The sequence below is a fragment of the Puma concolor genome, chromosome B1, assembly GCF_028749965.1.
Source record: "Puma concolor isolate L17-30 chromosome B1, mPumCon1.1.hap2, whole genome shotgun sequence".
Lineage (NCBI taxonomy): Eukaryota > Metazoa > Chordata > Mammalia > Carnivora > Felidae > Puma > Puma concolor.
In genome coordinates this window covers 97,619,899-97,635,762 of record NC_141670.1, presented here as the reverse complement: position 1 = coordinate 97,635,762, position 15,864 = coordinate 97,619,899, and the positions used below count along the sequence as shown (strand labels likewise).

Sequence of the window (15,864 nt, the reverse complement as noted above, 5' to 3'; positions counted from 1 at the left end):
AGAGGTTACAGCTTTATGGGGAAGTCGCCTATGCCCATATAAGGCAAAAAATAGTCTGATTGGAACGAATGTACATTCCTTGAGGTGATGCAGAGACTTCAGTTCTTTAGTGCTTACTCATTGCAAAGCCCAAGAAAAATCAGGCTGTGAAATGGAGAGGGGAAGAAGAACCAGGAAGTGAAGTGTCTAAGGGTTTGGGACTCCATTGTGGAGGGGGGGTAAGTTTATACATATTTCCAATAGGTTGTAAACCTATTGTTAACTAGACAGCACAGCACTAAATAAGTATTTCTGAAAATGAATCATCTCACTTCTCACAAGTTTTATCTTCTCCTTGGACTTCCTGACTTTGAAATAATTTATATCTAATGCATTCTTTGAAACTTCTCTAGCATACACTACAGCTATTTGTACATTGTGTTTTTACCAGCTTGAACCTAAATTGCACTGGTAATAATAATAAAGATCTTGATGTTCTCATGGGATTTTAATTTCCTAAGGCACCAGGGGGAGGGGGAGAAAGAGTGGGTTCAGTCATCTGACAATACATAAGCATAGTCTAAACAGGAAAAACAAGAATCATCTTTTAAAGGCTCATTTGAACAATGGGATCATCAAGTTTGTATAAGGATAATTACTTTAGGTGTTTCATAACTTATGAGGGCCCAGAGAACCAGTCTCCCTTCTTTGAAAAGATAACCCTATAACCTGCTCTTGATTCCAGTTTTCCACCAGAAAAATAAATAAATAAATAAATAAATACATAAATAAATAGGGCTTCTAATCTCAGTAGTTGGGTAAAATTAGGGTCATTTATCCTGATTAAGTCTGGCTTTAAAAGCAATAAAAATAGGTAGTATTGGGGCGCCGGGGTGGCCCAGTCGGTTAAGCGTCCAACTTCAGCTCAGGTCACGATCTCGCGGTCCGTGAGTTCGAGCCCGGCATGGGGCTCTGGGCTGATGGCTCAGAGCCTGGAGCCTGCTTCCGATTCTGTGTCTCCCTCTCTCTCTGCCCCTCCCCCGTTCATGCTCTGTCTCTCTCTGTCTCAAAAATAAATAAATGTTAAAAAAAAAAATAATATCATTGAGCCAAGGTTTTTTGGTAAGCACTTTACATGTAGCTTTACATGGTAAGCACTTTACAAGGTAGCTCATGCAACCTTTACAACAATTTTATCAGTTAGGTCTAAGTGAAGGCAGAGAGGCCAATTAAGAGGGTATGACGTATCATATAAGCATGGTGGCATCTTGGAGTAGGATGGTGACAGTGGAGAAAGCAGAACTTTACATTTAGGAGGTACTGGTCTTGGTGAGTGCCTAGAACACTGCCTGGCAGAAGCTTGAGAAATATTTGTAAACTAGTGAATTATAGAGAGTGAGGGAAAGGAGAGGTTAAAGGATAACTCCTAGATTATATAGACTGGAAGGTGGTGCCATTCACCAAAATAGGGAAAAGATACTTCAGCTTGGTTAAAATATGTCCGTCTTTCACGTTCTTACTAACTGGCTCTCCCACCTTAATTGCCTTGATGGCAGTGCTTTGAACCAAACAGCTTTGTTCCTCCAGGCTAAAAGGGGACTCTACTCATGAGAAAATAATCCACAGAATGGATAATAATTTGGCTACAAAAAATTAATTGAGCCAATCTTTCTTCCTTGATTTTCAACTAAGAAGCAGCGGATGAATCTGGCAATTAGCAGCAGAGGCCAAATGACTTAACATAATGGAATTTCAGCAAAGACAAATTGGGTCAGTCAAGGTCCCATCAAAATCAGATGGGAGTCGCCTGGGTAGGTCAGTAGGTTAAACATTCGACTTTTGATTTTGACTCAGGTCATGATTTCATGGTTCATGGGACAGAGCTCCACATTAGGCTCTGCAGTGACAGTAAGGAGCCTGTTTGGGATTCTCTCTCTCTCTCTCTCTCTCTCTCTCTCCCTCTCTGCCCCTCCTGTGCTCTTTCTCTCTCAAAATTAATAAATAAACTTAAAAAAAAAATCAGATGATGGGGCACCTGGGTGGCTGTCAGTTGTGTCTGACTCTTGATTTCGGTTCTGGTCATGATCTCATGGTTAATGGAATCCAACTCCCCATCGGGCTCTGTGCTGACAGTGTGGAACCTGCTTGGGATTCTCTGTCTTCCTCTCTCTCTGCCCCCAGCCCCAACCCCTAGGTTGCATGCATGCACTATCTCTCTCACAAAGTAAACATTAAAAAAAAAAAAAAAAATCAGATGGAGGTACCTGGCTGGTTTGGTGGAGTGTGCAACTCTTGATCTTGGGGTTGTAAGTTTGAGTCCCATGTTGGGTGCAGAGATTACTTAAAAATAAAATCTTAAAAAAAATCAGATGGAAAGGTTAAACTGCATAATTTGAATAGAGTTATTAAAAGGATGACTTACAGAGGTACAGCATAAGAGTCAGGAAAACCAATGAGAGATAATGCAGTGCCCCAAGGACTACCAGTTATTAATAGGCTTGAAGGGACAAAGGAAAGAACTGGAAAGATAACTGAATAGAGAGAGTGCAGTTAACCCTTGGTGAATATGGAATTGACCAGCCTGGGGAATATGGACTACGACCCCACTATCTTCTGGCCTCCAATCTCTTGCATATACTTCCTACTGCCTGAACCCATCGATATACCAAGGACTGTGAGGGAATTCATTAGTGCAATCTGGACAGATCAGTGCAATCTGGCACAAAAGGAGGCAAAGAGTGGAGAGGCAAATAGAAGACAGGTAAAGTTGTTTCCAAGAGGCAGCTATGTGGAAATAGGAGTTATTAATATGTGTTTAAAAGAGGGACAACAAATTGACAACTTCCTTCACTGACATTAGTGGCACTGTATTACAGTGAAGATCTGAAACACCAACTACTGAATCTTTAGAGACCTTTTGAGTACACATTTACCCTCCAGTTCTTCTCTTCCTGCAACCACAATCTAGTTCCAAAAAAGTCCTCCTGTGTTTCTTCAATAAAGCACCTTTATAATTCACTTAAAAACAAAACAAAACAAAACAGCAGCAAACAAAACTACCAACCATGGTTAGGTAGCCCATATGAATCTAACTTCAGACACCATTCCACATAACCTTTTCCTCAACAGAATCAGTCTTTAATCCACCTGTATTGAAACAGATAGTAAAATAGAATGTGTTCTCTCAGTCACTTCCAGTGTGAACTTGTTGCTGACCTTTTGTAAACAAAGCCAAGTATTACCTGGCAGGACTCCAAAAGGCTGATTCTAACAGGAAGAGCAGCTAGTTGATAGTTAACAAAACAAGGCTTTACCAATAATGGAGCTAGTGAAGATGGGGCCTCCTTGGAAATATAAGTACAATCCTTATTCAACTGGTAATGGGTCCTGAAGGTTGCTCAGGGTCAGATAAATTGGAAATTAATGTGACTGAAGGGAGACCCCCTGGGAAAGGAGTCCCTTACAAGCTTTCTGCCTAGCTTGTCAGCTCTCAAGGAAGCTAGGAGGGACCCATTGCCAAAGTGCAGACAAATGGCCAGGTACAGTTTTTTTTTTTTTTTCTTGTTTTTGAGGGAGGGGTGTTCTTTGGTGAAAAAATTTTCACTGGGTCAAACCCATTTTCAGCGACCTTGCACAGGAACATAAACATTAATTAACTTATAAATACATGCCTATGAAACCAATATCATCATTCACTGAATGTGACTGCCAAGTAGAAAGCTCTTATTGGATTTAATCAATACATATTTGTACCTTTTAAAATATGTCTATTCCAGGAAAAAATATTAGGAAACATGGTTACTTTGTAAACAAGTGTTATCTCTACAAATCAAAGGAACTTGTAACAACAACAAAAAGCCGGCGAAATACTAACCATTTGTTTTCCTCAAGAGCATTTTAAATGTATTTCAGTTCGAGGGTTGGAAATAAGGGTAGGGAAGTGCACTAAACCGACTCCCTGGGCAAAGGTTTCATAAACAGTTACCTACAAATTACACAATTTCCATTCTGGACGTGGCTCGGGATTAAAAGGGATCGCAGCGCCCCAAATCCTCAGGGGGAAACTTTCACGGAGCGAAGGGTCTAACGCAGAGTCCGGGACACCGGTCCGCAAGAAAATCACCCCAGGGTAGGTGGCGGAGACTACCCACCATCCTCTCCCGCCTCGGTTCAATTCTCCGTCAGGGCCTGGGGCACAAGCGACCGCCCCGCCCCCCCACCCTCCGGCGCCACGTGCGTAGCCCGCCCCGCCCCTCGCCCGCACTCTGCAGAGGGCGGCGCCAGGGCGCCGCGAGTCACAGAGGCCCTGTGCGCGCCCCGCCCCTGCGCCCACAGTCGGGGCTGCGGTAGCCCGCGTGCAGAAGAATCGTCCAGTTTGCCTTCCCTCCCCCTCGGCTGGCCGCTGGGGCGGGGTCGGCCCTTAGGCCGGGCGTTACCCGGACCGGCTAGTCCGTCAACCACCGCGGGCAGCCTCCTTGCGAGAGCAGGAATCGGTGAGTAGCCACGTCACGCTCCTTCGGGAGGCCCCGCCTCCGCTCTGCCCTCTGGGACCGCCCCCTTCACGCCCCCGCCTCCGCCCCCTTGTGCAGTTACCGGCTCTAGGGGCACGCGCCTCCTTGACTCCGCTAGAGGTCCTCCACCCCTGCTTGTAGTGCGTCCACCGCTGCCCACGCCAGGTGAAGGCTCGCGGCTCCCGGCTGCGGCGCCTGGCGCTTGTTGGCTGGCTCGGGGCGTGTGCCTCTGAGGCGAACTGGGCCGGCGGGCGGTTAGCGCTCCGTTCCGCGCGGGGAGGGGCGGCGGCACGCCGGGCGCTTGTACGGCGTCGGCCGACACGGGCGGCGGTGGCGGCCGGGTTCTCGGGTTTTCTGCCCCAGGCCGGAGCCAGTCGGTTCCCCGGCGGAAAGACGGGCAGTCGGGCTCCCTGGCCCCGGGCTCCCCCTGGCTGGGGTGGCTGGGGCAAAGGGACGATGTCTGCTCGCGCCCCGGTGCCCGGCGCTCACTCTGGGGAGGAGCCACCCACGGTGACTGCTGAGAAGGAGTCGCTGTTGGTAGCGGCGAGTCGGCAGGCCGAGCAGCTGTCCCCGCCCGAACGGGAGGGCAAGGAGGCGGCGAGTGAAGAGAGGGCCGCGACAGCCATCAGCGCGGGGACTCGGGGAGAGCCGTCGCCCGCGCTGGTGCTGGGGTACAGCGTACCCCAGGCGGCCGTGCCCGTGAGACCCCTGGCGCTGCACCTGGCGCACAAGGCGCGCGGGCCCGGGGGCCCCTTCGGTGGGGAACCCCCGCCACCCTTGCCGAGGGACCTGCCGGCCGAGGACGTCCTGGAGATTGAGGCGGCGGCCGGCCCTGAGGAAAAGCTGCAGCCGCCGCCGCCGCCTAAGGAGAACCCCTGGACCAAAAAGCCTCCTCAGCACCTGTCCACTGCCGGGACGGGACTGCCGCCGTCCCCACTGGAAACCCTGGAGGCAGGTCTGTGGTTTTTGCGGTGGGAGCTGGGATGGTGTGTGCAGGGATGATTTGTTTGGCTGTTGAAGGACTGGGGGAAGGGCAGGCCTCCTTTCCCTGTCAGTCGGAGGTATTTCGTTCCAAGGTGTCATTCACTTTGCCTATTTACATAAATGGACATCTGGGAAGGGAGCGGCAGGAAGAGGTGGGACCTCAGCTTCTCCTTGACTGGTGGGGGCACAGCGGGAGTAAAGTAGCTGAGCCGCTCGCCTGGCGCGGCCTCGATTGAGTTTGCCCCCGTCCCCCCTCCCCTCCCCTCCCCCCCCACGTGTTAGTGACTTGGGGAAACTAGGTAGATAATGCAGTTCATCCTATAGAAAAGTTTTTGTGGACTTTTGGACTTGTAAAAAAAAAGGGGTGAAGCAAGTCAGAGCCAGGGGATTTATTTATAAGCAGTGGAAGCGCCATTGTAGTTTTTTTCATTGCGAAATAATTGATAAGCTGAAAATCTCCGTTTTCAAAACAAGAAGTAGTGATATTAAGTATGAGACTATACAGTAATTGCCAACAAAATTGTGGTGGGAAATAATTGAATAGGACAGTTGACATGAGAGTGGGTTGCATGTTAGGTAAATGGGAGTCTTCGGTTGGCAGCCATCCTCTTCAGAGGAGGTTAGATTAAGCCTCAACATTTGAAAGCTGATCAGTACAGTAGGGCCCTAGGTGCTTTATTTTGGTTGTAGTTTTTTTTTTTTTTTAAGTTTAAGTGGAAAAAATAAAACAACACAAAAAGCAGTGTCTCCTAGTTTTATTTTGTAAATTAAGTCTTAGTAAATCAATAGAACTTTTAATATAGAAATTACAGCTGTTTACTGGGAAATCTTCACTTTTTCTTAAAATTGAAGGTTAACAATACAATGGGGAAAATGTGAGTGTGTTTACAGGGTTGTGAGAATCAAGTGAGTTCAAGAATATGGCATAATTATAAGGTAATTAAAATGTTTTAATTACATTTATATTGCAGGTATAAACATTTCTTCAGAGGAAGTCCAATAGAGTGAGATGTTAATTGAGTTTTTTTTAGCCTTTGCATGGTAATACTCCTCATTCTTCATAAATGTTGACACTTGCAGAAAAAACTACTTAAAAATTTGCTCTAAATTTAATATTACCATCATTCTCTTCTAGCTGTAAAGATCTATTTATTCACTATCACTAACTGAAGGAAACAAATCTTAAAGCATAATGTCCATACATTTAGCGAAGGGAAAGAAAGCCTTAATGAATCTTAATGGACTGTTCAACCTCGCTACTTCTAGACTTGTAATTGTAATTTATATTCAGTGAATTAACCAAAAAATGAACTGTCTTTTGGTTGTAAATTATTTTGACAGGTTTTTAAACTTTTAAGGTAAGACTTAGGAATTTTAATTGGAAATGTCCTTTTGAAAACTACTTAAGAGTTTAATTAACTTCAGGTGCCTTCATTGGGGATCTTAATCTTTATTGGAGGTTAAGAACAAGGTAATGCTTGAGGTATGTTGTGGTTCATGGCAATTTTGATTTTGCTGATGTCTCTCTGTAGGCAACTCTTCCTATTGGAATCCTGTGCCTACAGGAATACTATTCTTTACTATTTGGAGCAGTAATTTTATAAACTTCCCAATACTGACTCTAAGCTGTTCTACCACAACTTCTGTTTGTAGTCATAGTGTAAAGATTATGGTGTAGAAAAATTGCACTGTTTTGAGAGACTTGGGTTCTACTTCTGGCGATTTTACTGGGCATTGTAAATGAATGAAATGAATGTATTCATCTCTTCCAGTTAATATAAGAGTGTCATCTATAATCTGGGTGCCTTGGCTTCCCATTTTCCTAAGCATATTTGCAACTTAAAGAACAATAAAATAGCAGAGGACCTTTAAGGTTTAGAGTAGGTGCAAATTAGGGATAATCTATTGGTAGGGAGCCTGTGTAATTTATCCTACAAACCAGGATACTGTAGAGAGGGAAAGAGAAGGATATTAATTATGCTGGAATAACAGACTTAAACCATGCTTGTCCTGGCCAAACCTGGATTTACTGTTACCCTCTTAGTGAGGTACAGGAATTCCATCCACAAAATTTTGCCGGAAAGTTTATCATCAGGGATAGAAACATTATAGGAAATGAAGGGGATTATCATGATTATTATTCATGATAATCATGAATTTTCTCTGTTGAAACTGCAAGTGAATCATTCTTGCTTCTTCAGCCTTTGTGAGGCACTTTATTCCACTTGTAGGATGATTTTGGCCTGTGTATTGCTGTTTCTCTTAATCTAGGTGAGGCCTTTTCAACCAAAGCCTGGCCCACCTGAGACACCTAGAATAGTGTCATTGCAGTCTTGAATTCAGTAAGCAGACCCGAAAGAATTGTCTCCAATTCTTGTTGAAAGTAATTGTTTTCTTTTTTAAAGTAATTGGTTTCTTTTGGAGACCTTTATTAAAATTACAATGTGGGTTTTATTAATCTCTTACCTGCTCCTATCACTGTATTTTGCATATCAAAAATCAGCTTTCTAGTATTATTGCAGTTCTTTTACTCAACGAAAACATGGTATATAAAAATACTGATTTGTCCATCTTTTTTATCCTTATTCTTCTCTGACCTCATCAACTGTCCTTTCTCTTAATGTCTGCTTCCTAGAAACTTCAAATAAGCTTATTGTTACTCTAATAACATTTTAAGTAAGTTATATGAATGATACATAAACACAGCCTCCTTATAAAAACAGAACTTTTGATGTCTCCTTACATATCCTGTTTACTGATATTCAGACCTTTCCATGCAGTTCCTTCTAAATATAGTGTTTTGTGTATGTTTTTAAAACATCATATCATCATCCATTTTTCATTTAAAGTATTGGTTGAGCCCACCAACCAGGCATGGGGGGGGGGGGAGGTGCCTGGCTGGCTCAGTCGGTAGATCTTAGGGTTGTGAGTTCAGGCCCCATGTTGAGCATGGAGCCTACCCCACCCCCCCACCCCCAAAAAAAGGTAACTATACAATAAGTGAGTTTTTAAAATTAAATTTTAAAAATTGCTGGCAAGGAGCCCATAAATATAATTGATATAGTTCATTTAGCCATTTACCTATTGGTTGACATCTTGGTTTCAAACAGCATTTTTATTTTATTTATTTTAATTTTATTTTTTTAGAAGGAGAGCTTGAACTGGGGGAGGGAGAGAGAGAGAGAGAGAGAGAGAGAGAGGCTCAGCCATGACTGAACTTGCCCCCCCTTCCATACCCAGCTCCACTGACTCAATCCCATGATCCTGGGATCATGACCTGAGCCGAAATCAAGAGTTGAATGCCCTTAAACGACATTTTTATACATATTTCTGGTATACATGTCTGACTTTCTGTAGGATAGATGAGAACTGGAATTGTTAGGTAACAAGATATTTGTTGACAAGTTGCTCTCTAAAGTGACTACAAATTGATAGTTCCACTTTTAGAATATGAGAATTAAATAGTTTTAAAAATGTTTTTTAAAACATTTACTGTAGTAAAATGGCATTTTACTACAATTTTCCCTTAAAATTAGTGTAATGTTGGTAACAGTGCATTTTCTTTCTTTCTTTCTTTTAAGTTTATTTCTAACAGAGAGAGAGAGAGTGCGAGCAAGCTAGGGAGGGGCAGAGAGAGAGGGAGACACAGAATCCCAAGCAGGCTCCAGGCTCTGAGCTGTCAGCACAGAGCCCAAAGCGGGTCTCGAACTCACCAACCACGAGATCATGACCTGGGCTGAAGTCGGATGCTTAACCGACTGAGCCACCGAGGTGCCCCAGTGCATTTTCTTAATTAAAACTTTGCTAATGATTATAGTCATGAAAAGTGAGTAAAGTTTTTAAGTTTGTTTATTTATTTTCAGATAGACTCAGAGAGCATGAGTGGGGGAGGGGCAGAGAGAGAAGAGGAGAGAGAATCCCAAGCAGACTCTGCACTGTCAGGGCAGAGCTGGATGCTGGGGCTCGAACCCATGAACCATAAGATCATGACCTGAGCCAAAAGCAAGAATTGGATGCTTGACTGACCGAATCACCCAGGTGTCCAGGATTGGGACTCTGGGCTCTTGACTGACTGAGCCACCCAGGCAACTCTAAAATTATCCCTATTATGTTACACTCCCTGCCCCTGCAAACTACTTAAATATCCTACACATCTCTCTATTGGTTGTTAACATAAGAAGAGAGTACTTAAATGGGGAGGGAGCCTATAATGTATCTGGTCTTATCCTACCATTCTAGCTTTTTGTTTATGTTCTCTTCTTTGTACCCTGTGTTTTGGGTGAAGGCCCTATTTGCTCATCCTCAATCTCTTTAATTCTTTTCTCCCCCAATTTTTACTTAAATTCTGGTTAACATATAGTGTAATATTGGTTTTAGAATTAGAATTAGTGATTGATCACTTACATATAACACCCCGTGCTCATCATAACAAGCGCCTTCCTTAATACCCATCACCCATTTAGCCCACACCCCACCCGGTTTTAATTCTGTTTATCCTTGAAAAACAAGTTCATATGCTGACTCCTGTATGTAGTCTTCCTTGGTCTCACTGAGCTACTCTCCTTAATAGTCCACAGCTTTCTTACAGAAATTACCCCTAAGTGTCTTGTAATGGGATTACATATTCATGTTTTTATCTCTAGTTCTAGTCTGTAATGTTCTTTGAGGCAAAGGGTGTCTTCTTGATGTTTGTATATTGTCCATAACGATGACTTTCATTTAAATGGTACTCAGTTTGTGGATTTTATTATTTTGAAAAAAATTTTGACCTTTTAAAATTATGATTAAATGCAGTCATGGTGTAAGATATCTTTCTTATGGGGTTAGCCATAGTCTGCCTTTAAAGAACAGATTATACCAGCAACTCTCATTTTAATGTGCACAGGAATCCACCATGGGTCTTTTTAAAATGCAGATCTGATTCTGTAGGACCTGAGATTTCTGTATTTTAATAAGTTCCTAATTGATTCAGTGATGCTGATAGATCAGTTTGAATAACAAGGGATTTTAGTCCCAATGAAGTATAATAAATAATAAGTATCTGTTAACAATTAAAGATGTTGCATTTACCTGACTGGGTAATACTGTTGCAATTTTTGTTTCCAGTGTTAAAGCTCTTAAAATGAATTGTTTTCCTTATTAATTTAGAATTATTAGCTTATAGATTCCCAGAGTTAAAGAATAACATTTTAAAGGTACTGGAATATTACTCAAAAAGTTGCACTGATATAGTGTCTCACCAGTGATATTTGAAAAATGGGAGATATGAAGATCATACACCATTCATGTATGTTAATATATACTTGAAAACACTAGTAGTTTAAATTTGTTAGGTTTCATCTGTTTGGGAAAAAAATGTATTTTAAATTTTTATGTACAAATTTAAACGCACAAATATGTTTTAAATTTTGTTTTTTAATTTTCTAGGGTTGCTTATGTTTTCTCTAAAAACGTGAAGGGCAATTTCCTCCATTTTAGTTAAAAATAGCCTTTTGTAGGCTTGTTTTACCTGTTCTCCCTATGTGTATATAAAATTATATTTAAGACGTGATGGACTATTTCCATGTTAATGCATATAGATTTATCTTGTTTCTAAAACTTTTACATTCTTTTGTTTAGATATACTGTAATATAACTATACCATGTTAATGAATGTAGATATAGGTTGTTTACTTAAATATGATTATATCAGCAAACTCACCAGTAAACATACAGACATCATTGTACCTTGTCTCGCTTCCCAGGTAATTTCCCAGAAATAGAATTGCTTTATTAAAAGATACATGTTTTAAATGATAGATTACACATGTCATTACGATAGGTAAAAAGTGTTTTATTTTACATTTCTTTATTAGTGCAATGAATGCCATTTCATATTTGGCCGTTTATATATATTAAAAAAATTCTTTTTAATGTTTATTTTTGACAGAGAGAGAGAGAGAGAGAGAGAGACACAGAGCATGAGTGGGGGAGGGGCAGAGAGAGAGGGAGACACAGAATTCAAAGCAGGCTCCAGGCTCTGAGCGGTCTGCACAGAGCCTGACATGGGGCTCGAGCCCACGGACAGTGAGATCATGACCTGAGCCACCCAGGCGCCCCATATATATTTTTAATTATGATATTTTGAGTAGAGTTGACACGATATTACATTAGTTTCAGGTGTACAACCTAGTGATTTCAAGTTTATATGTTATGCTGTGTTCACCATAAGTGTAGCTACCATCTGTCCTTTTGCATCACTGTTACGTTGTCATTGCCTGTATCCATCAGACTGTGCCTTTTCCTGTAATTTATTCATTCCATAACTGGAAAACTGTCTCTCTCCCCACTTCACGTATTTTGCCTAAACCACCTGTATTTCTTTTTAAAATCATCTGTTCATCTTTCACATAGATTATTTATTTAGCAGCTTAGTATCATCCTTTCAAATTAAAAAGTCTGGGTTAATGAGGTTGTTTAAGTGAGCAGCACAAAGGACTTCCTCATGTTGAACTTGGAATTAGACAAATGTGTCCACACAGTTGGTTGCATTGCAACTGCAGGTCCTCCCTCTATCTGTGTTGGGGAGTCTGTCCCTGTGAAGGTGACAGACGAAAAAGCAACCTACAGTGGAACCTGGGTGGCTCAGTCAGTTAAGCTTTTGACTCTTGGTTTCTGCTCAGATGGTGATCTTGGGGTCATAGGATTGAGGCCCCACCCCCCTTTCCCTGATGCGCTCTGAGCGAGGAGCCTGCTTGGGATTCTGTCTGTCTCCCTTTCCCTCCCTCTCTCCCCCTTCATGTGATCTTTCTCTCTTTCTCTCTAAAATAAATTTAAAAAAAAATTTAAAAAGCAGCCTACAATACTTGCTTTTTGTGGACAGCTAGTTCCTAAAGGAAAAAAAGGAAAGGTGCTGATTTGGTAGGTTCTGTTTTTTTTTCCTAAACTCATTAATCAGGAAACTTACTATTTCCATGGGAGGACTTGGGAACAGGAATGTTCTGGGAAAGTCTTCCTCTTGGAAAAGTAAATTAATTCATAAGGACCGTTTAGTAACAAATGTTAAGAAATCACTGTTTCCTTTTCCAGAGTGGCTAACATAGTTTGTCAGATACTTTGTGATTAAATTATTATATTGATAACATGTACATAAACATCCCAATTACAATGTGTACATAAAGGTACAACATTAAAATGTAAGCATTATTAATTCCCCAGGGTTAAATGTAAGCTTTCCCATTATATTTCCTGAGGAGGAATTAAAGTTGAGAGCTTAAAATTTAAACAAAAATTCAAAATTCTGAGGGGCGCCTGGGTGGCGCAGTCGGTTAAGCGTCCGACTTCAGCCAGGTCACGATCTCGCGGTCCGTGAGTTCGAGCCCCGCGTCGGGCTCTGGGCTGATGGCTCAGGTCCTGGAGCCTGTTTCCAATTCTGTGTCTCCCTCTCTCTCTCTGCCCCTCGCCCGTTCATGCTCTGTCTCTCTCTGTCCCAAAAATAAATAAACGTTGAAAAAAAAAAAATTCAAAATTCTGAGTCCAAAAGAATATGCTGAAATCAAAATCTCTTAAAATTTTTTTAAATGTTCTGGGGTGCCTGGGTGGCTCAGTCGGTTGAGTGTCCGACTTCGGGTCAGGTCATGATCTCGCAGTTTGTGAGTTTGAGCCCCACATCAGGCTCTGTTCTGACAGCTCAGAGCCTGCAGCCTGCTTCAGATTCTGTGTCTCCCTCTCTCTCTGCCCCTTCCCTGCTCATGCTCTGTCTCTCTCTGTGTCTCAAAAATGAATGAACGTTAAAAAAATTAAAAAATTTTTTTTTTTAATGTTCAAAGAAATAAATATTTCCAACTTACTCACTTTTAAGTAGAGCTTATAATCAATGTCTGAGTAGAGTATGGAACTGTACTGGGTTTTATTTTTATTTATACATGGTTAAATAAAAAAATTTTTTTTAATGTTTATTTTTGAGGAAGAAAGAGACAAGAATATGAGTGGGGGAGGGGCAGAGAGAGAGGGAGACACAGAATCCCAAGCAGGCTCCAGGTTCTGAGCTGTCAGCACAGAGCCCGACACGGGACTCCAACTCACAGGGCACGAGATCATGACCTGAACCGAAGTCAGATGCTCAACCGACTGAGCCACCCAGGCCCCCCGGTTTTTAAATCAACAGATTATTAACTCTGTTATGTTTAAGTATTTTTAAAAATTTTGTTAATAATTTGTGTCATTTAATATTAAAGTTAAAAAGTTTATTTTTATGTAGTCAGAATAATTTAAAAAAATTATTTTTAACATTCATTTTTGAGAGGCAGAGACAGAGTGCGAGCTGGGGGAGGGCAGAGAGAGAGGTAGACACAGAATCTGAAGCAGGCTCCAGGCTCTAAGCTGTCAGCACAGAGCCCAACATGGGGCTTGAATCCACTAACTGTGAGATCATGACCTGAGCCAAAGTCAGTTGCCTAACCAACTGAGCCACCCAGGCACCCCCAGAATAATTTTTATCTTTAATTTCTGACCTTAATTTTGTGATTATTAATATCTAATTGATTTATAGTAAAACTAAATGAAACCTGCTTGTGTGGCCTGTCCCTTACTACTTTACATCAAATATTTTGTATAAAGCTTTATTTTGTAACTTCTGGGCACTTAATTTACTTAACATAGCAATATTTTGGGACATTTTTTTCCACTTTGTTGAGGGAAAGTCCCCCAAATGCTCTATACTGTATAACTTTCTTTTATTTATGTTTTTGAGTTTGAGCAAGAGTGTACGCACGTGAGTGCGCCCAATTTGAGGAGGGGCAGAGAGAGAGAGAGAATCCCTAAGCAGGCTCTACATTGTCAGTGCAGAACCTGATGCAGGGCTTGAACTCACAAACTGTAGATCAGGACCTGAGCCAAAGTCGGAATTTTAACTGACTGAGCCACTCAACTGCCCCGATATTGTATAACTTTCATAAAATACATGGTATATGTAGAACATACTCCAGTCAAATTCTGGATAGCGTTCAGGCAAATATTGTTCTTTGTTTTCCTGCCCTCATTTTTTGTAATTTTTCTTAATGAAATATTTTATCTTTATGCCCATTTACAAATATGTATATACATGCACATACGTGTAACTATGTACTCATTATTCTGCATTAGGAATAGAATTACTTTAATATTCAAGATTCCTGTATTTTCATCCCTTGCGATATCTTCATCCTTCATCTCTCTTCCTTTGAAAAGTACTCTGTATCTTTTTAAAATCTGCTTCTGGGTTTTAACTGAAAGATTGCTTCATTTTATTCTATGAATTGGTCATTGCTATGATTTTATGAATTCATGTTTTGCTGTATTATTGTGTTTTCTGTGCACACCAAGTTTATTCTACTTTTCAATATTTACTTTAGATCATGTTTAGCTAGGTGATACGCCATCTGGTCATCTTGGCTAAGTAACGAACCAGACTAAAAAACAGTTGTAAAGCTTCATTTAGAGAGTAAGTCTTTCTCTATCTCTCTTTATTTATGTATTTATTTCATTGTCAACCACTGTCTTATTCAAAATAGGGACAAGTGGTGATACCATGATAGTCTTTTTTTTTTTTAAGTTTGTTTGTTTACTTTGAGAGAGAGAGTGTGTGAGTGGGGAGGGGCAGAGAGAGAGGGAGGGAGAGAATCCCAAGCAGGGTCTGCTCTGACAGCCACCCAGGTGCCCCAGTACCATGATAATCTTATACAAACTTTTACAGAGACCTGTTCTATTTTTTATGACTTTATCCACATACAACCTATTATGGTTGCTAATCTTGTTTGTTTGCAAGCACAAATAGTTTGAAGTCTTCTGACTTATTTTCTGGATGCTTCTTGATGAATGTCAATGTATGAATTGTATAGCAAAATGTATCCCTTTGGGAAGTAAGTTACTACTTTATGAAAACATGTTATATTTCTAATTTTTTCATGTTTTCCTCCGTGAAAGGATTGGTCTATCAGTTCAGGTTAAGTAAATCTTGATATTTCTTTTGATTTGAACACTGAAAACAAATTTGAATCTATTCTTGAACTGTAGTTGATTTATTGTTGAGTTTCAGTATCAGAACTTTGGATTTTGTTGGAAATGATGACAACACTGGCTTACTGAACTTGATATGATACTTATTTTGTTAAATATATCAAACGAAGTGATTGTAAAAACAATTCTGTGTATTTTTTTTTAAATTTTTTTTTAGAGCTCAGTTCCCCCAAAATTATAAAAGCAGGAAAACTCAAGACAAAGAAATCCAACAAGGTATGTTTTTACATGAAATAGTTCTTAGCTATATTGATGTTGAAAATTGGTATGTTAGAAACTCTTAGATTATTATGTACTTCTAGTTTTATCATTGATGTTAGGTTAAAGCTAATATATTAGAGAATTGTGGCCTTTG

General features: G+C 41.0%; 2 protein-coding genes across 14 annotated transcripts in view; one reads left to right on the top strand and one right to left on the bottom strand.

The window, feature by feature from the left end:
* MFSD8 (major facilitator superfamily domain containing 8) overlaps window positions 1-4,169 on the bottom strand; it is a 153,156-nt gene extending 148,987 nt beyond the window's left edge. For 5 of the 9 annotated variants that reach the window (XR_015250231.1, XR_015250229.1, XR_015250230.1 and 2 more), the window contains exon 1: window positions 4,131-4,149. The gene's annotated coding sequence lies outside the window, so the exon portion shown is untranslated. Of the gene's footprint in view, window positions 1-4,130 lie in introns of all 9 variants that reach the window. The other 4 variants (XM_086704253.1, XM_086704254.1, XM_086704255.1 and 1 more) reach the window with 3 other exon arrangements.
* Window positions 4,170-4,516: 347 nt separating this feature from the next.
* The window catches only part of LARP1B (La ribonucleoprotein 1B), a 125,773-nt gene continuing 114,425 nt past the window's right edge, over window positions 4,517-15,864 (top strand). For 2 of the 5 annotated variants that reach the window (XM_086704249.1, XM_086704247.1), the window contains exons 1-2: window positions 4,519-5,445; window positions 15,667-15,725. In XM_086704249.1, coding sequence (XP_086560375.1) covers window positions 4,947-5,445; window positions 15,667-15,725 — 558 coding nt within the window. In that variant the 5' untranslated portion in view covers window positions 4,519-4,946. Of the gene's footprint in view, window positions 5,446-15,666; window positions 15,726-15,864 lie in introns of all 5 variants that reach the window. The other 3 variants (XM_086704248.1, XM_086704246.1, XM_086704250.1) reach the window with 3 other exon arrangements.